Source organism: Phragmites australis, chromosome 13 (genome assembly GCF_958298935.1).
Source record: "Phragmites australis chromosome 13, lpPhrAust1.1, whole genome shotgun sequence".
NCBI classification, from domain to species: domain Eukaryota; kingdom Viridiplantae; phylum Streptophyta; class Magnoliopsida; order Poales; family Poaceae; genus Phragmites; species Phragmites australis.
The window spans coordinates 21,239,063-21,262,450 of NC_084933.1; the positions used below are offsets into that span (position 1 = coordinate 21,239,063).

At 45.6% G+C, this 23,388-nt stretch overlaps 4 protein-coding genes across 4 annotated transcripts; 3 read left to right on the forward strand and 1 right to left on the reverse strand.

The window, feature by feature from the left end:
• Positions 1-466: 466 nt before the first annotated feature.
• LOC133887841 (uncharacterized) lies at positions 467-3,079 on the forward strand. The gene has a single exon (XM_062327826.1). The coding sequence runs from the start codon at positions 987-989 to the stop codon at positions 2,808-2,810; it is 1,824 nt and encodes a 607-aa protein (XP_062183810.1). The 5' UTR covers positions 467-986; the 3' UTR covers positions 2,811-3,079.
• Positions 3,080-5,216: 2,137 nt separating this feature from the next.
• Positions 5,217-7,545, forward strand: LOC133888807 (VAN3-binding protein-like). Its single transcript, XM_062329180.1, has 7 exons — positions 5,217-5,501; positions 5,601-5,672; positions 5,765-5,833; positions 6,187-6,544; positions 6,628-6,816; positions 6,938-7,045; positions 7,144-7,545. Exons 1-7 carry the CDS (start codon positions 5,319-5,321, stop codon positions 7,353-7,355), a joined length of 1,191 nt encoding a protein of 396 aa, XP_062185164.1. The 5' UTR covers positions 5,217-5,318; the 3' UTR covers positions 7,356-7,545.
• Positions 7,546-17,859: 10,314 nt separating this feature from the next.
• Positions 17,860-19,770, forward strand: LOC133889077 (aldehyde oxidase GLOX-like). The gene has a single exon (XM_062329532.1). It carries the CDS (start codon positions 17,914-17,916, stop codon positions 19,606-19,608), a length of 1,695 nt encoding a protein of 564 aa, XP_062185516.1. The 5' UTR covers positions 17,860-17,913; the 3' UTR covers positions 19,609-19,770.
• A 557-nt stretch (positions 19,771-20,327) lies between these two features.
• On the reverse strand, positions 20,328-21,498 carry LOC133888876 (cytochrome c oxidase subunit 6b-2-like; the record flags this gene model as incomplete). Its single annotated transcript, XM_062329257.1, has 3 exons — positions 20,328-20,597; positions 21,188-21,269; positions 21,344-21,498. Coding segments are annotated over 3 exons (291 nt in total), but the record flags the coding sequence as incomplete, so codon positions are not given.
• Between the last annotated feature and the right edge of the window lie 1,890 nt (positions 21,499-23,388).

A 23,388-nucleotide genomic window follows, 5' to 3' on the forward strand; every position in this document is an offset into this window, starting at 1 on the left:
GAGTGAAAAAGGAGCTACTACATTAGCTCTTAAGATAACAAAATTATCACATTAATCAAAAAATAATAATCCAGACCATTAATTGTTATGAACATCTAACGATCTAAATTGAACCAAAAACCATATCAAATACGATTAAAAATAGCTAAATTCAGAAACCAATGAGTCCGTATCAAATACAATTAATAACACATAAATTCGGAATTAAAAGTTATAGAAAATTAGCAGTTCGATTTTCATACGGTTTAAGAAGCAAAATATCTAAATAAAGAGTTTAAATAAAATAAAATAAATAATAATTAAAATTAGAGTTAGAATAGAAAAAATAAGGATCCACATCAAATATAGTCTTATAAAAATAAATTATTATAAAAATAAAATACCTAAATAAAGTGTCCATGTGAAATACAATTAATCAATAGCTAAAATTCATAATAAAAATAATGATTTTTTTTCAAAATTCTTACTAAAATAATAGATTAAGAAAAATATCATGTAGCTCAAGTTCGTCATATCAAGCAGGCAAGATAAATCTATTTTGATTTTAGTTGAGCTATGTACGCCTGACATATAATTTTGCAGTCGATTAAAACATATACGAATCAGACCAATATGTACATATGATTCGGATACAAGTTTGGAGCATAAATAGTTTTCTTTTCGACTAACATAATTTTTATTTATTTTATTTTTATATATTTTATAACTAAATAATATTAACCTCATAAAAAATCTAAAAAGACTAATTTTTATACAAGATTATTGTAATAAAAATAGGACGAGTAACCACAGCCGAAGTGGCTGGGCCAGGCCCTGCCCTGCCCAACAGAGCCATGAGCCTCCTCAGCTGCCAACTCCAGCCTTGCTGCAACAATTGGGATTCTTTTTATGCGAAATGATCGTGTCAATCGGAGCCCAAACCTCATCAGGAGAGCGGAAAATTCTCTAGGACATCACAGCATTGAGCGGCCCCCAAAACCCCAGCCATGCCGGCCGGCGCGGGCGCAGCCACGCTCCTCTACCCCAAGCCCCCGCGCCCGCTCTACTCCGGCCTCCGCTTCCTCCACACCGCCGCTGCCTCCCCACTCCGCCCCAAGCCCGCATCCTTCGCGCCACCCCCCAGATGCAAACCCGGCGCCGCCACCACCACCAGCATCCATGCCTCCTCGCCTGCGTCCGGCTTCTCCTTCCTCTCCTCCTCGACCTCGCCCCCACGCCAGCCGCGGCGGCCCGACCCGCCCGAGCCACCCTCCACCGTGGCCCACGCGGGCCGCAGCAAGAAGGGGAAGAACAAGTCCTCCGGCGGCGGCCGCATCGAGGGCAGCGGGGACGTGCGGCGGGAGGCCAAGGCGAAGGCCCGCGTCCGCAGCCGCCGCCTGGGCGAGAATGCCTTCTACCGCCGCAAGCGGCGCGCCGCGGCGGCCGCCTCGGGGCAGGCCGACGTCTTTACCGACGCCGAGCTCGAGATGATCGGGATGGGGTACGACCGCGCCGTCCGCTTCATGGACGGGCCCAAAGACCCGCGTCTCCGCCATCCGCACGACTGGTACAAGTACGGCCGCTACGGGCCATACCACTGGCGCGGCATCGTCGTCGGCCCGCCCATCCGCGGCCGCTTCTCCGATGACCGCGTCTCGCTCATGTCCGAGGTCCACGACCACGAGGAGTGGGACAGCATCGAGCAGTTCGACATGTCAAACCAATTTTCGCACCGCCTCAACGACCTCGGCGACGACGTCGGGTTCAGGTACTACTGGGTCTTCGTGCGACACCCCAGGTGGCGCCCCGACGAGAAACCCTGGGAGCAATGGACGCTCTCGGCCGAGGTCGCCGTCCAGGCCGACAAGGACCAGTGGCTCGACAAGTGGAGCCTCATGGGCAGGTTTGGCAACCCGACGCGCGAGCTGATCACGCGGTGCGCGGCCTGGACGCGCCCAGACATCATATACGTCAGGCGGCCGCTGTACCAATCGCGCTTTGAGCCGCAAGAGGATTTCTTCAGCAAGCTGCGCCCGTTGGTTGATCCAGCCACGGAGAATGAGTTCTTGTTTGATCTCGAGCAGGATGGCCAAGTCATTCAAACAACCTACTTCGGTGGTCTCTGCAGGATAGTGAGGACCAACCCAAAGGCTTATGTTGATGATGTTGTGAATGCGTACTCAAGGCTGAGCGACGCAGACAAGTCGCGCTGCCTAGAGTTCCTGCTCACAAACCATCCCATGGAGCTCCTCCATCCTTATACCAATGAGTGGAAGGTGAAGCTAGAGGAAATGGAGCTGGGGTGTGATGCGCCTGATGAGAGTGATGATGATGTTGGTGATGATGATGGAAATGAGATTGTTGATTGGATTGAGGATGATGAGGGTTTGGATGATGAAGGTGATGATGATTATGAAGATGCAGAATTAGTCGATACAAAGGAAGCAGATGAAATTGAAAATAGTGAGGAGAGTGAGAAGTACTGGGATGAGCAATGGAAGAAAGCGATGAAAAGTTCTGATAAAATGGAGAAGCTGGTGAAGACGAGCATCGAGACATCAAATGAGTACAATAAGCAGCAGATGGAACTAGCGAAAGATATGGAATGGAAAATGAGAAGAGCAAACGCAATAGTTACAGAGCAGGAACAAACTGAGGAAGATGAGGAGGAGCAAGAGAGCGCAAGGAGCACAAGTGCACAGGATGGAGGGCAGCGCGATGTCAATACAGGGCTCTTCCTGAGGGCCGCCGTCCGGCCATTCACTTACAGGAATCTAGTCAAGGAAATTGTTTTGATGAGACACCACATTATTGACGGAGAGATAGTTTAGCTTCAAAATGATAGGATATGTTCAGTGTTTCAGAGAGCCATTTCAGTGTTTCAGATTGCTTCAAAACAATCTCTTGGTTCTGTACAATATTAGTGATATTGAGCTGTTGTTGACAATTTTTAAAGCTGGGTTCTTAGGGAATACTCAAGGCATCATGTAATCTTTCCTCTTACAATTTTTTTTTATGAGCCTTTCAGAATAGAAGCCATGATATTTCTGATAGATCGTTCTTCATAATGAAATTCATATGTGAGGTTAATTTTGATTTATCTGGTTGCAATGATTTTGTTTGGTGATTGCAACTATTGTTACTGTCTGACATAATGGGTATTGGGTGATCTCTAGCACAACACATCTGAAACAATAATGTATTAGCCAACTAGGGCCTGAATGACAACAAGGTCTACAATGAACTGAGCATCAAGGAGCTGCCCTGTAAAAGAAGGTGACTACATTGCATACACATAGATATGATTTTGCAGCTCAACCTTGAACTGATGCAAATTGTTCAATTAGCACATGGTGTTTCAACCGTCTGTCTGGTACTCACCATATTGCTGTGAGGTTACAGCTATGTCAGGAATTAGCTTCTCATCCAACTTTAATGATGGCTATCTTATCTTGAAGCTTATATGCGAAGCTTTAGCTGAGGTATCTACTGAGTAGTTTTTTCCTGAACATCTATTGCGGTGCATGGTTAAAAAATTTGTCCAACAACCTTAGTGCAGCCGGAATAATTGACATTCCATTTTCCTTTCTCAAAAGCTAGTAAAAAGCAGCGACAAGAATTGCATGCCGACAAATTACCTTGATCTCAGCTTCCCCTATAAATTCCCTGTGAAAGCCTTCAAGAATCAGCAGCCCCTACTTTACATTCAAAAGGAGCTGTAAAGTGTCTGATCACACTCCTACAGTTCTATCCATGATCAAAAAGGCTCTTGCCGTGATACATATAAGATCTGATTTCTATCGAAAATTTTCAAAAGGTGAATGATCTGCAGACAGGATTAGAGGCCTACACATGAACTTAGAATAAACAAAGGTTAAGACGCTTCAGCTGGAATGCTCTTTCTTTAGGCAGCAGTAGATGAGAAAGATTAATTAACCTGATGCATGCACAAAAGCATTAATCTTAAAGCCATCAGATTGGTTTAGGTTTGATAATCACACAAACCAGCAAGGGCATTACTGCTGCCTTCTATAGACTAGAAGAAGCAATGTTGGGAGTTGCTCAACTGTTCCTCGACATAGCAGCAGGTTTGGATCATCTGCAAACACTATTCCTACTCAAATCCTGTTGCCATTTCTTGATGCATTGAACCAATGATTCACTAGTTGATGAAATTCTTTCCTCCTCTATGCCGAAGCCTAATGGGACAGCCTCGGTACTGTAGGTGCAAGCAGCACACGTTCAGTTCTTCACTTCAGCCTCTGAACATCCACTTTTACTAAAAAATACCATACCGCAGTGATACTTCAGAACTGAAGAATCCTACAGGGCATACTTGCGCAATGCTTTGCCACCTTCTTTTGAAGACCAGTCATGATCTTTGGACTCCCAAATGTTATACAATATATCGATTTGCTACTAGTATTTTCATTATTTAAACAACGGACATCTGCTGATGTGAGACTGGGATCCCTCGGCATTATAATTATGTGATCTCCCTACAGTTTGCTACAACATGAGATTGTCAGATTGAACCCCAGTTCACTGAACATCCATTAGATCCTTGCATTCTGACGTTAAGAGATACTACGCTACAGGTCTACAATCTATGAACCATGAGGTGTACGCCTCTGCTCCAGCATAGCAGTATTGCACGTATGGCAATGGTGCTTGGAAAATTCCACAACACCGTATGCATGACACCCTCATCCTGCCACCTTTTCTGTTTTTCCATTACACTAGTGGCAACCCAACATCTCATGTTCTCTTCGCCTTTTGCTCGATTTTATTTACAATAAAATATTTAGGATTATTAGGATTATTGCATCGAAATGGTAAGTACCTACTCTCTGTAGCATATTTTTTAGTGGATAGAGTATAAATTCCAGCAGCGAAAAGTGCATGTTCAAACTCCTCAATGTTTTAGGACAGTTATTATGCTTCTAATTTTCTACTGCAAAGGCTATGAGGTCCCCATTTTGATTCCAGTTTCTTTGTGTGCACCCAAAGCATAGGCGAAGTTAATGATTCACCCCACTGCAGTTCCTCCCAAAAGCCACTATGTCTTTTTAATTAGTATTTATAGTGATAAACTCACTGCTTTTCTCTATGATACTTGTCCTTTTTCAGTTTTTTTACAGCTAAAAGTTGGTTCTAGTGGTTGGGGCTATCCTAGTGACTCCAAGGATCTGGTTCTCGTGCTAAGACATTCTCAAAAGACAGAGAGGCTGCACCTGCACAACCACCACCAAAGGTCTAGGTGCCATCCTGTATAAATCTCTGGTCCTTTTCTTTTCTGAGTTGCTTCTGAGGGGACTAGCTTGGCTGCTGCTCTGACCATGGAGCCGGACAGAGGCTTAATTGCCTATGAGGAGCCGCCTTTGGAGCCAATGGACCTGCTCTCGAGCGCTTGGTGCAGCTCAGCTATCCAAGTTCTTCAGAAAGGACCGAAGAATTGCTCGATGGCGCTCGTGGAGCATCCGGTCATGGCGCTCGACAATGATAGGAAAGACCAGTTGCAAGTAAGTGTGGATTCAGTAGTGCAGCATATATTTTGTCGGAAAATTGTGCTGATAATGAAAATTGAGGTGTGTAACGATATATATCCGGGTGCTTTGCAGAAGAGTGATCGTAGCTTGGTGGTCGACAACAGCGGTTTCAGCACGACCCAGTGGAAATATGATGATCTGAAGGTACATGACTCGTGCAATGCAATGTTAGTGTGCAAAATTGGTTTAGCCTGATCTCAAGTGCATGCCTTTTTGGCGTTTCTTTTTTTTTTCAGTCATGGATATGGCTGCAGAAGGCAATTCATCCAGAGCTGGATTATGACCTCTGCCTCAAGAAGAAATGGGTGAGTGAAAGAAAGTGCATAATTGATGGCTCAAAGCCACTGCCTAGTGCCTACTCCCTAGTTCTGTTCATCTCTGAAGTTACAGTAACAGGCATGATAATCCATTAATTTGGACAGCGCAAAGTTCATACTTCTGATTCTGATGAATATGAACGGTTCATTCTGTTACACGTTTTGATTAACATTTACTGGGAAAGATACATATTTGATTAACATTTTATGATCAGCCGTACCTCGTTTCCAAGTTTCCCTTTTTAATTTCCTTGAGAAACATTTCAGTCCGACAAAATGGTGATATATGTTGCCATTTATGATGGCCTGCACGATCTTAAAAAATCTGAACTTGAGCGCAGCTTCCGCGCAAGATGGCGCCGTGGAGCGGCATCTCGCTCAAGAAGTGGGTGAAGGAACGGAAGCAGAAGCGCAAGGAGGAGGCGCGCCTGAACAGGGCCGAGGTCCACGCCGCCGTGTCCGTGGCTGGCGTCGCTGCCGCGCTCGCCGCCATCGCCGCGGAGAACGCCGCGCCGCCTGGCTCGGCGGCGATGAGGGAGACGGCTGTGGCGTCCGCGGCCGCTCTTGTGGCGGAGCAGTGCGCGAAGGTGGCTGAGGCCGCGGGCGCCACGCGCGACCAGATCGCGGCCACCGTCGCCGCCGCCGTGGCATCCACGGACGCCGGCAACGTCATCACGCTCACCGCGGCCGCGGCCACATGTACGCCTCAGCCTTACCCACCATTGTTCCGGCCGCATCGTATCCTACAAGGATTCAAAAGAACTTCTTTGTTCGTCTGACAGCACTGCGGGGCGCCGCGACGCTGAGAGGACGGCGCAGTGGAGGCGGCAGCGGCGGCAACGGCCAGAACGAGAGGGCGGGCCACGCAGGCTCGGCGCTGTCGCAGGACGACCTCGACTTCGACTTCAACCACGCGAGGTCCAGGGCGGCGCTGGCCAAGGGCGACGAGATGTTCGTCGCGATGCCGGACAGTGAGTGCCGCCGCTTCATGTCCATGCTAGTCTCAGCTTGCAGCACCTTGCAATGGCCTCAACTACACGTCGCGTGCATGCGAAACTGAACACACGTCGCGTTCTCTTCGCTCGATTGCAGGGAAATGGAAGCTCCACACGGTGTCCGCGGCGTCGAACAAGCGCGGTGAGATCGTCCTTCGGATCAAGAAGACGAACCTGGTCATGGCGTTCTCCCACGCGAAAGAATGTAATCTACAACACCCGATCCGGTCTCGTTAAATTCGTTTCCCTCCTCGCACAAGCTAAACTGTTCGTTCATGGCGCGCTGCCATGCGCGTACCGCAGGCGTCGTCCACGACGTGCGGCCGTGCGCCCCGGAGAAGCCAAGCCACGACGAGGGCGCGACGTACCCGGTGGAGGTGTCGACGAGCAAGGGCAAGGTGGAGCTCCGCGCCGACGACTACGCCGTGTACAAGAGGTGGGTCGCGGCGCTGAGCCACATGCTCGTGATGTCCACCGCCGTCTCCACCAGGCACGAGCCGCCGCGCAGGGACTGACCGGCCGGACGATCGGCGCCACGGCACGTGAGGGCCGGGCTGCACGGTCCCTTGAAGCAACAGCACGAACAACGACGCCCGTGTCGATCACACTTGTATCGAACAATCTATCGTCCATGCAATTGTATCAGTACTAGCATCAGAGATTGTGTCTCAACTGTGGTGAAATTACTAACGGTGGGTTGGTTCACGACCAGGTGGGTTTCTAATCATTTCGCCTCTTTATTGATCAGAATGACATGAAGAAACAAGAAAAGTTTTTTTTTATTTTTCATCGATAGATAACGTAATTTTTTATTTATCATCTCAAGAAATAAGCTTTCTTATTTGCTATTATTTCTATTTTTCATTCTTTCTTCATCACTGACGTCCATTTAACCTGTAGAAAAGACATATTTGCTCTTAAGGTACGGTGGTAATCTTGGACATACACGTTAAACGTATTGTTTCCCTGCCACACCATGTTTATACTTGTTGTCCATATGGTATAAACATATAAAACCTGAAACCATAACTATATTAATAGATAACAACTTATATACTGAAATTATAATTAATATACCATATTTTTAGTTAGAAAGTATTGTAAATATTAAACTAAATCATATTAAAAAATAGACACAACACTAATACATCTACTGCAGTCCAATCATCTTATTATTTTTATATCTATTTTAGTACAGCAAGAACCACAACAAATAATCACACTAAAATTATCTGCACAAACTTTTCTACAACTTTGGTATTCACAGCAAAGATTAATTATGGCTTTTGAACCTAATCATAGTCACAATATAGCCATGCAACTCCCTTAATGGTCCGCAAATAACAGACTTCAAAAACTCATATCTTCTGATCTATTCATCCAAATTCAATATTAAAAAATCCTATAGATTCATAAAAAAATTACCTAAAATTCTCTAGTACATCACATTCTAATATCCAACCTTTAAAGAGCCCTAAACTTCGATTAGCTGCCAGTGACCATGCCTGAGGCTACCGTCCTCCCCCTAAGAGCAAATATGTCTTTTCTATAGGTTAAATAGATGACAATGACGAGGAATGAATGGAAATTAAAAGTAGTCATAAATAAAGAAGTTCATTTCATAGAATAAAAAATAGGAAATTATATTATCTTCTGATAATAAATAAGTAATTTTCTCAAACAAGAATATGGAAAACGAGATCATATTGTGAATGCCAAATAACTGACAAGGTGGCCCTATTTCTCTCTCTCTCAAGTATTAGGGAGGCAACTTGCATCTAATTCTACACTTGACTAGCTAAGTATCCGTATGTTGCAACAGAAATATAAACATTAGACGTGGTAACATTAAGTATAAACTCAAGGTATAAAGATGTAGATGCGTAATAGGAGCATCGCCGGACGAATATGTCAGGAGCGATGCCGTAGTAGAATTTCAGATAGAATCTTAAAAAAGATGAGGATATTATATGCTAATTTCTCTTCTAATTTTTTATTTATTTTTATTAATAAAATGTGTCTTATATCTTAGCTAGTAATGAGATAGAGAGACTGAAAGACGATTGTGAATGGCAGAAATAGTTACATTATTTGAATTTTAAAGATTTTTATTAGATAGAAGAGGATCAGAAAAGAGATGACACGGGAACATCTAGGGTAATAGGGATTGGTCAGTTCACTGGAATTGGTACACTCGTACCATGTTCGAATGGGAATCGGGGCAAGGAGTTGGCGAGGATCTGGTCAATGATTCATGAAAGAAGTTGCTTTCCTCCGTGAAATGTGAGCCACAACAACTACTTTCTGACTGATTTCTTCCTCGTCCTGCTCCTACTGCTGGAGCTTTAGGGGTTGAACGAGCTGGAGCATTGCTCTAATCAGTATTGGGATAGTTTCTCATGTAGTGGCATGTCTGATGGTAGATGAAGCACACCCTCTAGGTATTTGCTGGAGTCTAGACACTGCTCTACTAAAATTGTCCTGTGTTGGAATTGCGAGGAGCTGATGCTGCTGTGCGGGATGTGGATCCCGAAGTGTCACCAGTATTAGACTTTCTGGCACTGGTTGGGTCCTGTCCCTTGTGATCTATTGCCCTGTTGTGTTTGGTCAGAGAACTTTATGTTCCTTTCTACCTCTATGGGTGCACGTGCTTCTTTTAGGATGGTCATGTTCATCAGAGTATTGAAGTCATGATATATGATAGGTACGAGCTGGATATAGAAGCTGCGGTATAGTTCTTTCTTGAAACGGTTCTACTTCTTCTTGTCTGTTGACACATCTTCCAAGGCATGGCAGGAAATACGAATGAACTTCCAGATGTACTGGTTTACTGTCATTGATCCTTGCTTTAGGCTACGGAATTCATCAGCCTTCATTTCCATGGTCCCTTCCGACACATGGTACTTCCGAAATTCTTCACAATATTCCTCCGAGGTGATGGCATCTGCATCCACTGATGCTTCGCAGTAGTTCTTCCATCATTCTATTGTTGATCCAGTAAGTTGATGGGGTGCTAGATTTACCATTTCTTGACCCTCACAATTGATGACTTTGAGCTTCCTGGTGATGGCCCTAAGCCAGTCATCAGCCTCTAAGGGATCTTCGGCACTGTCGAAAGTTGGAGATTTGATCCTCATGAACTCTGACATCTTGTTCTGAGGTCCATAACTCAGTTGTTATTTCCTACTTGTGCTATGGCCTTATTAGGCGGGTTTGGTTGGCCATCACCCACTAGGTCATTCTCCGGTGGTGGGGCAGTGGGTTTTTTTTTAACTTTTATGGTGGCTCTGGTGGACCTTCTTGTTAGGCTGAGAGTCAGCGACACTGCCTCTTCTTCTACCTTGACCCGTAGAGACCCTTCCTTGGGACCCTATTGTACTTCCTGCTTCAGATCCCATCTCGGGGGCTACATTGGTAGGTACGAGCTGGCGTTGTTGCCAAAGATGAGATGACTACCTGGATGATTCCAACTGTTCTCTGTAGATAAGAGAGGAAGTAAGAGTTGAGATACAACTATAAGATGAGGGCCAACAAGATAGAATCAAGGATAATCCTAGCCAATCATGCAATTAAGAGTAACAAGAAGCAACACCACACATAATCACAAGTAACATCTATTAAACAAACATATGATCATCTCTCTAGGTTGTTAGTACAAAAGTTCTCGGTCTATAAATGATAAAAGCATGCTCACAAATCATCAGGCTACAGGGTTGTCTACGACAAAAGCTACTAAAGAACCTACTCCTACTACTAACTCGCCACGACGTGTCATCCTCAAGCGTCATCTGCGAACCTGTGAGCGGCATTGTTAGCCATTGACTCAACAGATGAGAGAGTCCCTGCTGGTGTCATGGTAGAAGCGAGGTCAGAGATCCTGTCGGTGCCGTGGTCATCGTGGTGGTGGTCACTAATGAGCTCATGCTCGCTAGGGTCCTCCTCCTCCTCAAAGTCATCTGTGGGTATCACCATACCTCCATCCTCGATCAGCTCGACATGCACTAATCCTCCACTAGCTGCTGGAACTGACGAGGGGCCAATCCTGCCAGATGTTATAACTGATGCTATATGTGCTGGTAGGAGAGATACACTTGAAAGGACGATGTGCTGGGTACGACTCATGGGTAGCGTGAAGGTACTCTTCCTAGCAGTTGTTCTAACTCAGGAGCTATTCATGACATTCTATCTGTTAAGATCCCTGTGATGCGCCCTTACTGCCCTCTGTCATCCTTCGTGGTTGCGGCCTAGACTCTGATATGATCCAGCATCACACGGAGAGCTCTCTCCCGTGTCTCTGACTCATCTGCCCTCTAGCGACTATCATGGAACAATTGATAGGTCTCATTGTGCATATGCTCTAAGGCGTGGAGGTACTATACTGTGACGGCTGTGACGGCCACAGTGGTATCGTCCTCCTCTTCCTGCTGTCCTGCATCCTCCATGGCAGTTAGGCATACACCAAGCGGCTTGCTGGCCAGCGGCAGTTGGAAAGTGCTGCATGGGAGTATGTGCCATCTCTTTGACAAGTCTCCCGCAAAGGTGTTGAAGTGTTTCGTAGGCCACCAACTGGTACGTGTCAGGGTATCGTACTCCAGTGGTGCTGATGTGCCAAGGTCGCTAGCTAGGGTGCCTTAGATAGTCGAAGATCTATAGAAGAACTTGGCACTTATGGGAACCATTCACGTCTTACTTACGCCCGGTGTACTTGGGGTGTCGGTTATACCCCAAGCGACAACAAACTCCCACAATAACTTGGAAAAGCCCTTCACTCGCAGACAACGTATTGTGTTCCAGTCATTGTCCTCCATCTGTCAGGAAAAGGGGATAACTTAGAACTAGCATAAAAGAGGTTTCAAAAGAGAAAATACAAAAGGTAAGAGTAGAAGAGTTTTCACGACATAGTTTTTAGAAAAGTAAGTAGACACGAACCAGTCTATCCTAAGGTCATATCCTATAGCCAAGCATGGCTCTTATACCACTCCTGTAAGACTCCAAACTCGGGATGTCCTGTACCTCCCTTATCGGTTCCTGGATCAAGTAGCTAATACATATAGTATAACAGTTGTAGTATCACAGTCAAACTTCATATATAAGTATTAAGATTCAGAGTACAAAAGGTTACAAACCAAACTGTATATTACATACCTAGCCAAAAGGCCAACAAAACTCAGCGAAAAGTAAAGACCTAAAGTCACAAGCAACTAGGGTGCGAACGCAACCTCTAAGACTACTCTTCATTCTCGTCTTCATCTCTAGCGAAGTCTGTTTTAGCTTCCTCACCTGAATGACAACAAGAGTGAGTATGAAAAGTACTCAGTAAGCCCTATACTACTTCAAGGTATTGATAGATGCATAAAGGGGCAATTCAAGGATTTTCTTTATGGTTTAGTTTTAAGCGCAAAATAGTTTATATCGAGATTCAGTTGTATACTCTACTGTTAACTTTAAAATAGTTTGAAATAGTTCAAAACCAGGTAACAAGCTATATTTGAGGATTTTTGGTCCTAGGAGGGACTGCACCTCACTCCACATTCCCTATCATCACATATGGTGTACCTCTAGTACCATGCAGCTTCTAGCGGACTGAGCCAGTAACATCATCACACGAACATCTAGTCCACACACTCACTCATCAAGATACACGCACCCGAAGTCTAGTAAAAAAAGGTTCTGCCTTCGCATATCCATAACCGTGGACACGACTATTTGAATAGTTTTTTTACACTCTGCAAAGGTTGTACACAGTACCCACAAGATATGCTCAGCCTCCAACCGTCACAAGCAAAGGAGTGAACCATACCGAGACACCTCGATCACCTTTTATGATGGACTTTTCTATGAGATACCCCAAGTCCCAGAGTACTTGGACTGAATACCAGATTGGCTATATCGTCTCTCAAAATATTCAGACAGAGGGGCATATGGATACTTGGCCTCTTGCTGCTCCCTAGCCTCCTGGTATGATGCTCAATCCAGTCCTATGAAGAAAAGTCAAGTCTTGCCCATTTAGGACACATGGTTGCACGAGAATTGCTTAAGCATGACGGTGAAATGACTCGGTCCTTAGGCAGCCAGGGCAGGTATCTTCTGGCAATGAATACACTAGAGGTAACTTAAGCCCCTAGGAGCATCCGTGTCCAGAGTACTACTCCACCTGCCCCCGCTAAAATAGTTTTCACCTATTTTTACACACCACTCTCCATATCCCACATGACATGAAGAATTTTACAACCATTAAGGATTCATGGTATATAAGTTATCATTGATAATAATAAATCTTATCTTCGAGGAGAGGTGTTTTAAAAGTGAGGTCTCCGAGGAAACATATTCAATCCTAAGCATGCTAGATATCAAGGTATCGTCTGTCATTAATATATTAATAACAAGTAATCCTAGGGTGATATGTATTTTGGATGAAATATTTAAGGCATAGCAAGTGTTGATAGGATAAACTACTACAAGCAGTTTGTAAAAGAGTAGTACATAGCACATGCGATATAAGTACAATTTTAGTTGATCATGTTGGTTCAATATGATCAAGGAGATAGGACTTGCCTTCTCTGAGGTTTTATTCAACATTTTGGTTGTAGTCAAGATCTTCCTCGCTCCTGACGCTTCCCGCGCAGCACTCGTAGAATTCTAGTGGATCTGCAATTGTGACTACAATTATTAACAGACTATACTAGAGAAGAATTAAATAACACCAAATGAAAAGCCAAATGAGCCCTAATGGATATCACACTGTGATAGATAGGTAGATATTGAATTTAGATGAATTTCAGCAAAAGAATCGTCGAAATTGGAGCTACAACAGAAAAGTTATGACTCATGGAAGATCCAATCTAAAATTAAATCGAGAAAATATGAAATTGCACCATTCATATATGGGACCCAATTGAACAGTACCCGATGGGGCCCACATGAACAATACTTGGTTGGGCTGGAATGGGCTCGTATTAGGCCTAGTCTGGGCTAGGCCGAGCTGCACAATACTAGGATATACAATACTGGCCCGCTTGAGTAGGGCTGGTTGGTTCACGGGCTGCAAAGTTGGGCCAGCCCACTAGGGCGAGGCCTTTGGTGGCTAGGCTGGCAGGTCGGCGATGTATGGGCCAAGCCATGGTCCACTCGCCCAGGCTGCACAAGCGTGAGAGCAGGCCTTGCCACGCATGCGAGCGTGCGCGCGAGCTTGCTGGCCAGCGGAACGGCAGAGGGGGTCAGCCGGTGGTGAGCCATCGTGGTAGAGCCGCACCTGAGAGCTCGCCGGAATCGTGCTCCTGGCGAGGACTCACGACGATGAAGACGTGACATGCATCTATACATTACGGGGAATTCATCTAGATGGCAGGCGGCACTCGGGGCGGTGCCAGACGATGGCCGAAGAAGACGATGGCGGCATGGAGAAACTGGACAGCACCACCCCTCAACTACGTGTGGTCAACCTGCACAGAAAAGGGGCCCAGAGCTCCCTAGGCCACTCGGCATGAAGGCCGAACCACACACAAGGGCATATGCACACCGACGATGACCATGGCACGACCGCGGAGGATCAAACGCATGGTTGCACACGACCGCAGCGAAGAGAGCATGCTAATGACGACCCGCTAGCTATGAGGGTGCGCAAGGGGACCGAGATGATCATCGAGCTTGAAAACGGTGAGAAGCTGGACGGCGGCCGGCGAAGCGACGGTGGGGTGGCGACGAAATGGCTCGGCTTCCGGAGTGGGTGGACTCCCATCAGGCTTTCGATCGATGGAGAGCGACACAGGGACAACACCGAGCTTATGGTGCTTCTCTGCAGCTTGCAGGAAAGAATCGGCGACGGTGGAGCTACAGTGACGAAAATGGCGACGGTGGCGGTGTGATGATGGTGGCGAAGTGGGGAAACACAGAGAAAGAGACCGTGCCTCTCTATTTATAGAGGGAGAGGGCGTAGTGAGGCGGTGCGGCGCTTGCGTCACGCGATCGTCGGTGAGATGAGCTGTGGTGAGGTGGCGAGGCGGCGCCCACCTTTATTTCGACGGTATGTCGGACTGCGCCGACCACACGCGTGCATGGGTGCGGAAGTCGCACGGCGTCAGGCGCTCGTGCAGCGTGCTGTGAGGGTAGAGAATGGGGAGAGAGAACGAGAGTGTGGAGAGATGTCGTGGGAGGGGGGCAAGAAAGTCGCCGGTGCATTCATTGCACCGGTCGTCGCAGTTGCGTGGCGTCGCGCTAGAGGAGAGGGAGAAGGCGCTGGCGGACGAGAGCGGAATGGGCGACACGTGGACGGCCAGGGCTCGCGCGCGGGCGCTACCGAGTGGGTTGGCTGACGGGCGAGGAAGCTGGGCCAGCAGCGCGGTTACGGCCCAGGCGTGGGAGAAGGGAGCCGGGCCGGTTGGGCTGGCTTGCTGGACCGCGCCGAGAGGGGAAAAAAGAAGTGGCCCGAGGAGAGAAAGGGATTAGGCCCAGGTGAAAATGAGAAAAGGAAAAGAAAAGAAGGTTTGGGTTTAAATTCAAATGAGTGAGTTGAATTTTGATTTGACTTTAGATTAGGATCAATTCAAATGGGAAAGTTTGAATTATGAATTAGAAGTACTGAGATTTGAAAGATGATTTTAAATAATTGAATTTGAGTTGAATAGAATCTAATAATAGATTTGAAATTGAGAGACATTCAATTTCAAATCTTCACACAATAACCATAAAGAAACCATAAAACAATGCATATGTACCAATTTAATGTTGGGATCATTTTAAAAACAACTCTAGTGCATTTTGGAATACCTAGTCAAGTTCAGATTTAGAAATTATTTTTCTTGCTTCCTCTGAATGAATTTTTGATATCTCTAAATATCTGTAATGAGACTTATTTGAAACTTTGATATTGTCTTTTAGGTCACGTTTTGAGGAGGAGAATAGAGCGTCTTATTAAGGAAGTGATTCTCCACCCTTTAGACTTCTCTAATTCTAACAATTGCATAAATTGAGGAGGAGCTGTTGAGGTATTTGAGATTCATAATGAAGCACCTAACGATGAGCCTTAGCAGTCCCAGAAGATCCTAACTCGTATAAAAAGTATTTTTTTAATAACTTAATGCCATGAAGGTTGAATTAAAGTCTCTAAGCAATAAAGATGAATGGGACTTAATAGAAATTCCTAACAGAGCCAAAATAATAGGCTGTAAATGGGTATATGAAATAAAGCGTGACCCCAAGGAAAATATAGGAAGGTTCATAGCAAGGCTCAAAGAGAAGGGATTGACAACTACATTTATAAGTAAAGTTTTGAATTTTTTTTTTTTTGGTTCAAATTGTAAGGAAATTGACGATTGCATTTAAGTAAAGTTTAGAAGGAAAAAATTTACCATCTTAGTTATAAGAAGGATCTCAATGAAGCTTTTACATTCTTTGTATTGATGTTCTTCAAGATAGATTCAAAGACATATATAGATAGAGTGCTGAAAAAATACAATATAGATGTACTAGCACTCCGAAGAGCCTTAGCAGCAGGAATTTCAAATTCTTGAATATGGATGTACTACTGACAGGATTCGAACTGTGAAAACTGTCAAATTCTTCAATTATATATGGTGCCTTGGCGTTGCTTCTTGTTCTCTCTCATTGCCGAACCACCTTGTACCGGCGATTGCCGAAAGGTTGAACCACACAGGCATGTGCAAATGTAACATGCCAGTTTTGCGACACTTCCGTGTATTGCTGAAACAATCAGTTCATCCCGAACGGTGCGCTAGTTGAAATGCTATTGTAGCGGAAGGTAACAAGGGTTTGTCTGCCCTTGAACGACCATTACGCTAGCTTAGCCACCAGTTTGGAGACACATGAGTTGGACCTGAGAATTGGAGCATGAGTTATAGCTTAGAACATGCAGCTGGCGTTGTTTCCGGAATCCGGATAGCATTCAGACTCGCAGCACACGTTCCTCCTGTCAGGAACACCGGTTGGGTTCACTGACTGACATAGGCCCCAATCATACGTCGGTTAAGCATGTGAAGAAATATGGAGGATGGTTAGTTGGATATGCTACAACTACATGTTACTGTGCTGTCATGATTCTCTAAGTTATCTGCATCTAATCAAGTCAACGCCATTTATCAGATATGTATATTTGATTGTACTTAATGACTGTAGACCCATGCGCGTCACACTTAAAATTCTTCAAAAGAATTCACTACTACATGATGGGAATGCCCAGCTAGCTGGGCGTGTCCCTCGTCTCGCAAGTCGCAACGCAGGGATTGTCCAGGGGTGCACAGTTTTTTTCTCCACTTGGATGACTAGATAGACTAAAATGGAGAGAAGAAAAAGATGGATGCATGACAGACAAGAAGAAAAAGGAAGGCACAGAAACCATACCTCGCACAATCAACCGTCTAGGTAGCCTCATGCATTACCACAAATAATTTAAGTGATGTGAAGGAGAGAGAATAAGGTGATAGAGAAAAAATTGCTATCTAACTAAACAACTATTTCATGAGAAAAAAATTAGGCTACAGGACAAAGCGCACACCATTGTATCATAGGCCGTTGCAATGAAGACATGTCTCCCTTCCAACGATCCACAATTAAGGGTCTATAGAATTACCAAAAGACAATTGAAAGGACATGCTATTATATTTTAGAAATTATTTGTTAAGTCGTCCTACTAAAGTACGTTACATAAAAACAACGTATATAATGGAACCAATTTAAATATCGGCATTATTTAGATCATGAAATAAGGATAGCCAAATTTGCATTGTCGCGCTAAATATAAAGGGACCTTGGCCGCGCTTATTAAGTTACAACATCCTAAACAGTAATTAAGTCAATACATGAACTACCAAATCAGAATAAAATCAAACCCAACGTGGCCAACACAATGGCCATCATTCTGTCTCCTCGCTGAACGAAATCATGCACGTTAGAGGGTTTTCAACTAGAGAAACAAAAGGAACATAAGTGGTTGAAGCCTCGGCATGCAACTATAAATACAGGCTCACTGCTCATGAGGTAAACACTTGCATTGGTCAGTGCTTGACGAAGATACAGAACAAGCAAAACCTGTAGCATTGACACAGCTCAGTAGCAACCATGGAGCCTAGATTACTCCACCTTGCTCTTCTCCTGCTCCTCGCCTGCGGCGGCATTATTGCACCGGCGAGAGGCGCAGGCGGGAGCTGGAAGGTCCTGCAGCGCAGCGTCGGCGTGTCGGCGATGCACATGCACCTCCTGCACAACGACCGCGTGATCCTCTTCGACCGCACCAACTTCGGCCGGTCCAACCTCCCCTTCCCCCCCGGGCACCCCTGCCGCGTGAACCCCCGGGACCGCGTGCTCCCCCAGGGGGACTGCACCGCGCACTCCGTCGAGTACAGCGTCGCGTCCAACACGTTCCGCGCGCTCTCCATCTTCACCGACACCTGGTGCTCGTCGGGCTACGTCGCGCCCGACGGCACCCTCGTCCAGAACGGTGGGTGGGAAGACGGGTACCGCAAGGTGCGCCTCATGCCCGCCTGCAATGGCAGCGACACGAGCTGCGACTGGTCCGAGAAGCCGCAGGACCCGGACGTGCTCGCCGCGGACCGGTGGTACGCCACCAACCAGAAACTCCCCGACGGCCGCGCGATCATCGTCGGTGGACTGGGGCAGTCCAACTACGAGTTCTACCCAAAGCCAAACCCTTTTGGTTCTGGTACCTTCTCGCTGCCATTTTTGGCCGAAACTAACAGTTTGTATCCATTCGTACATCTCAACATAGATGGCAACCTTTTCATCTATGCCAACAATCGTGCCATTCTGTTCGACTACAAGAATGGCAAGATTGTCCGGGAGTATCCTGTGCTCCCCGGCGCCGAGCCGAGGACCAACCCGAATGCGGGCTCGTCGGTGCTGCTCCCCCTGAAGCCCAACCCCACCGAGGCCGAGGTGCTGATTTGTGGGGGGGCACCGAACGGCTCCGTCGACGCCGTGCAGAGGAACACCTTCCTCCCGGCGCTGGTGACGTGCGGGCGGATCAAGATTACCGACCCTAAGCCGTCGTGGGTCATCGAGAAAATGCCGTCGCCGCGGGTGATGGGGGACATGATCCTGCTGCCCAACGGCGAGGTAGCGATCATCAACGGCGCCAAGGACGGCATCGGCGGGTGGGAGTCCGCCAAGACCCCGGCTAAGGCACCCTTCATTTACCGGCCGGACCGTTCCCTTGGGAGCCGGTTCGAGGAGCAGACCGCGGCGAGCACTGCGCGGATGTACCACTCCTCGGCGGTGCTCCTCCGTGACGGCCGCGTGCTCGTGGGCGGCAGCAACCCGCACCAATTCTACGTCTTCAACAACGTGGAGTTCCCCACCGAGCTCGGCCTCGATGCATTCTCGCCGGGGTACCTCCACCCTTCCAACGACGCGCTCCGTCCCAAGATCGTCAGCCCGTCCCCAGCAAGTGTGACATACGGGCAGCTGGTGAAGCTGCAGTTCACGCTTCCGGCCACCGGAATAGTTAAAATGCCCGCCGCTCTTGGCAAACCGTTGGTTACAATGGTCGCGCCGTCGTTCACGACGCACTCGTTCGCTCAGAACCAGAGGCTGCTGTTCCTCCAGGTGAAAGAGTTAGGGAAGCCGCTGACCCGTGACGACGCCTTCGAGGCCTCCGTGGTGATGCCGTCCAAGCCGGAATTGGCGCCACCGGGCTACTACATGGTGTGCGTCGTGAATGAGCTGCTCTTCGTGAATGGCAAGAGTAGTGTGGCTGAGCGCTTTCCCAGCGAGGGGATCTGGGTCCACATACAGTGACAGCAAAGGGGTTACAGAAGGATTGTTTCATTCCATGAGCTATTATACGATCTAACTGATTGGAACCACCCGATCTTGAATCGTACACGAGTTGTAAGAAAATGGTGGTACCTGTATTTTTTTTTCTTGTTTCATTTTATGCATCATGTAATCAGTTCAAAATATCTCTGAATTTTTCAAGTATACCCAATAAATAGGAAACAAATTATATAAGATCTAAGTGGAAAAGACTCATGTGATACCTACATCCATGTTGTTCATTCTCAATCCAACAATCTCTGCGTGCGCGTTTCTCCGTGATGAAAAACACATGTCACCGTCTGACGAGGGTTACATATGAGACCGAATCTTATATAATTTGCTTCCATTAAATAACAAATCCCTCCACTACTCATAGCGTGTACGAAACAATGATTCGCTTAACCATAGAGACAGAGAGGAGTAGAATAGATAAACCAGTTTGATCAATTTTATCCCTGATAAGACTGGGGAAATTGAGTCCTGCTTTTACTGCATGGAGGAAGGTACGAAATTCTACCGAAAGAACATTTGCCGCACATCAAGATTCAAGCTAAATGGAAAATCCCCTAGCAAAACGTAAGCAAACTCCATTTCATTTCCATGTTTCCTTTCATTTCTTAGTATCTTTAGTTTTCCCTCCTTGCACCATCCAAGGTGAAAAATACTCAGATCCAAGGAGGAAACAGAGACATAGGATATGAACATAGAATCCTTAATTTGTAAGGTCTGAAAGTACATGATATTAGGAGTAACAATGCTTAAAATTATGAGTGCAACACAAAGCACAGCATCACTAGCTGTTTTGCGGTGACTGCTTAGGGGAAAGAAAAGAATAACATATATTCAAATCAGAAGAGAACAGCACAGCTGATGAAGGCTGTAGGCTGGACCAAGGTGACTCTCAAACGGAAGATTTAGAGGGGACCTGCAAATGTCCCATTCTCCCTCTGCTCGTTCCACTTTTCAACCTGATTCAGTAAAGGAAAAGAAGCTGATATTAAAATTTTGAAGTAGCCAAGTTGCCCACACAAATGCACAAGACATTTCAATGCATCAAGGTAACCTGGTTCAGCTAATCACTAAATGGCAGTGCTATAGATTTGAAGCATATCTGAAGGTACCATGCGTAAAAGAAAACAAATGATTCGACTTTTGAAGATTCTTTTTAAATTATAACTATAAGCGCAGTCTGCTTAAGGTTGCTCGGTAGGAGCATATAACATGTTAACTGGCAATATGTATAGCTAAATACCAACAGGAAATCATCTGCAACTTTCTACTCCTACAGAGTAATATGATGACAGAAAGAACTAACTTCAAGGTTTATGACCAAGTAATTCAAATAAGGACTTTAACTCATCGAACATTCTAGGTTTAGACCACTGCAGATAAATTTTATGGCAGGTTCCTGCATCTACTACAACTTTAACTAAAAAGCTAAGATCGCTAGGTCACCAATAAATCTTTCTGATATAGTTTGTGGTAGAATCCCTTTGCAATTCAAAAAAAAAATTGCTGGTAATCCTACAACATAATCACAGGCATCAAAAGCGCTCACCCATTCTCCTGGGCAAAGAGAGCGGTAGTACTTGGCAAATTTCTCACAATCAGAAGCAGCCTCCCCTTTGGCATTCACACATCTGGTTTCATGAAAGTTCAAATAGTAAAGGTACTGAGAGATTTTCACATGTAAATCCTCTTGCAATCAACAAACCTGTGGTACTCAACATAGCGTGTAAAACAATGCCTAGTTTGGTTCGTTGTAGGGAAGCGGAAGTCAGCAGGAGCTGTCTTTATCTCAATCTGGTACAAATGAAATGAACAGGTAAAGAGTAGAGCAATACACTGGAAACAATAAGCTAAACAATGTTAGACAGCTTGGAAAACAAGTACAGGATATCGATAAAAAACTGGATCAATCAAACAGCAGTTAGGACGGTAAGTTTTTCAAGAAGAAAAACACAGATAAGATGTACATGTAAGACAGTTCATTTCACTCAACAATAAATGCTACAACTCCGTAAGAAAACTGACCAGGAAACCAGTAACCAGCTTCTCTCTTTGCATAAGGTGATGATAATCACCAGAATGAGAAGCGCACTGCAGATTTCGTTGAGTAATGTTCCAATGAATTGCTAAGTGCTAACAACCTCACCCTACTCCCCTACATGTCTTCCCAACTTCAAATTCTCCACACTCCAACTGAAATCAACCAATATATCTTGTAATTCGTAGCCTTCCAAGTTTGAGAACAAAATAAGTCCAACCTGTTGTGACCCGCCTATACGATGATTAAACATACAGCGAATACGATAACTTGGCTCGTGAGCAGCTCATTGGCTCGCTAGCTGGCCCAGCCCATGTGGCACCACAGGAGCGCAGGCTGCCTAGCGCAATAACCACATCGAGCCCAGAGCCCCCAACGTGTCATGTCCCAATTTTATAATCACATCATTAAATATAATCATGCATTATAAGCATCATGTTTAATTTGGGTATATGTTAAGTACAAAAAGTGCTTAAATCAACTGCAACAACGATCGGTGCTTAACCGATGTAAGAGGTCTATGGCACCCAAGTTTCTCTCCCGAACTACACCGAGAAACTCCTCTGATAAAGAAAATACTCCTAACACCGTCCACATCTTGCCTCATTCTCATATCTCATACATCCCAACATCATAATCACTATCATTGTGGATAATAAGTAAGCTCTAAGCTCGCGAACAATAGTTGCACCATCGCTTGACTTCTATCGAGAATCTATGCATTGCTAAGCATTTCGAATAACTCTTAAGTTAGACATCAAAAATGTTATCAAGGCTATAAGAATATGGATCATCAACAACTCAAAGTAGAAGTAATGCAAATCAATATAGGTTCTATCCATATAAACCCGACATCAACATCGCTCAACATGCAAACATACATACACGACAACTTATCAATTTAGACTCCATTCAATTCAACTAAAGGGTGCAATATACTTAGATGCTTATCTTCCTGCTCTACGTGCTTCGCTCACGATTAGAATCGATCCGGCATCAATCTCGACCACGAAGAACGGCGGCGCATCACTCTCTAAAACAATATGAATGCATCGAACAAATAATCAAACAATGAAAAAGTGTGCATATGATGCATGCTTGAACAATAATATAGCACAATGTTTTGAAAATATTTGCAAAGACCGCCAAATGATTAGGGTTCCGAAGTTTGAAACCCCGGATAAGACAACCTAAGTGCATATAGCTTTAAGTGGCTGACAGTTAGACTGGTGTTGAAGTGGCGGTCAAACCGCCAGTGTGCAGAAGGTTTTGGCCTCTGACGGTAGACCGACAGTATGTTGGCGGTCAGACTGCCGTCTGACGATCAAATCGGCCCTAAACGGTGGTCTGACTCCTGTATAGGGGTTTGAACTCGGATGTTCTGGTTCTAACTGGTGTTCAGACCGACCCTAGCGGCGGTCAAACCGCCAGACCTTGCTGGTAGCATCGTTGCAAGGTCGTCGATAAGGACTCCAGTGAAACCTTCGACGATGAAGGGCACCAAAGTACTCCACAAAATAATAGGAACATTTTACATGGTCGTTCGGACGACATGCATGGTCCGAACACGTAAAACCTCCAAAATGAGATCTAGATCTAGCTTTCACTAGGGTTTCACGACGAAAATCACAATTGCCTAGGGCTAGGAAACGACGGGAAAACAACAGGGGAACGTTTACCTCGGCGTAGAGGAACTTCCTAGTGGATTAGAA

Excerpts from the sequence above, each read along its gene's own strand:
- LOC133887841 (XM_062327826.1), top strand. The coding sequence starts at position 987 with ATGCCGGCCGGCGCGGGCGCAGCCACGCTCCTCTACCCCAAGCCCCCG.
- LOC133888807 (XM_062329180.1), top strand. The coding sequence starts at position 5,319 with ATGGAGCCGGACAGAGGCTTAATTGCCTATGAGGAGCCGCCTTTGGAG. Across the intron at positions 5,834-6,186 it reads TCTGCCTCAAGAAGAAATGG|CTTCCGCGCAAGATGGCGCC; the intron begins GTGAGTGAAAGA and ends ACTTGAGCGCAG. Across the intron at positions 6,817-6,937 it reads GTTCGTCGCGATGCCGGACA|GGAAATGGAAGCTCCACACG; the intron begins GTGAGTGCCGCC and ends GCTCGATTGCAG.
- LOC133889077 (XM_062329532.1), top strand. The coding sequence starts at position 17,914 with ATGGAGCCTAGATTACTCCACCTTGCTCTTCTCCTGCTCCTCGCCTGC.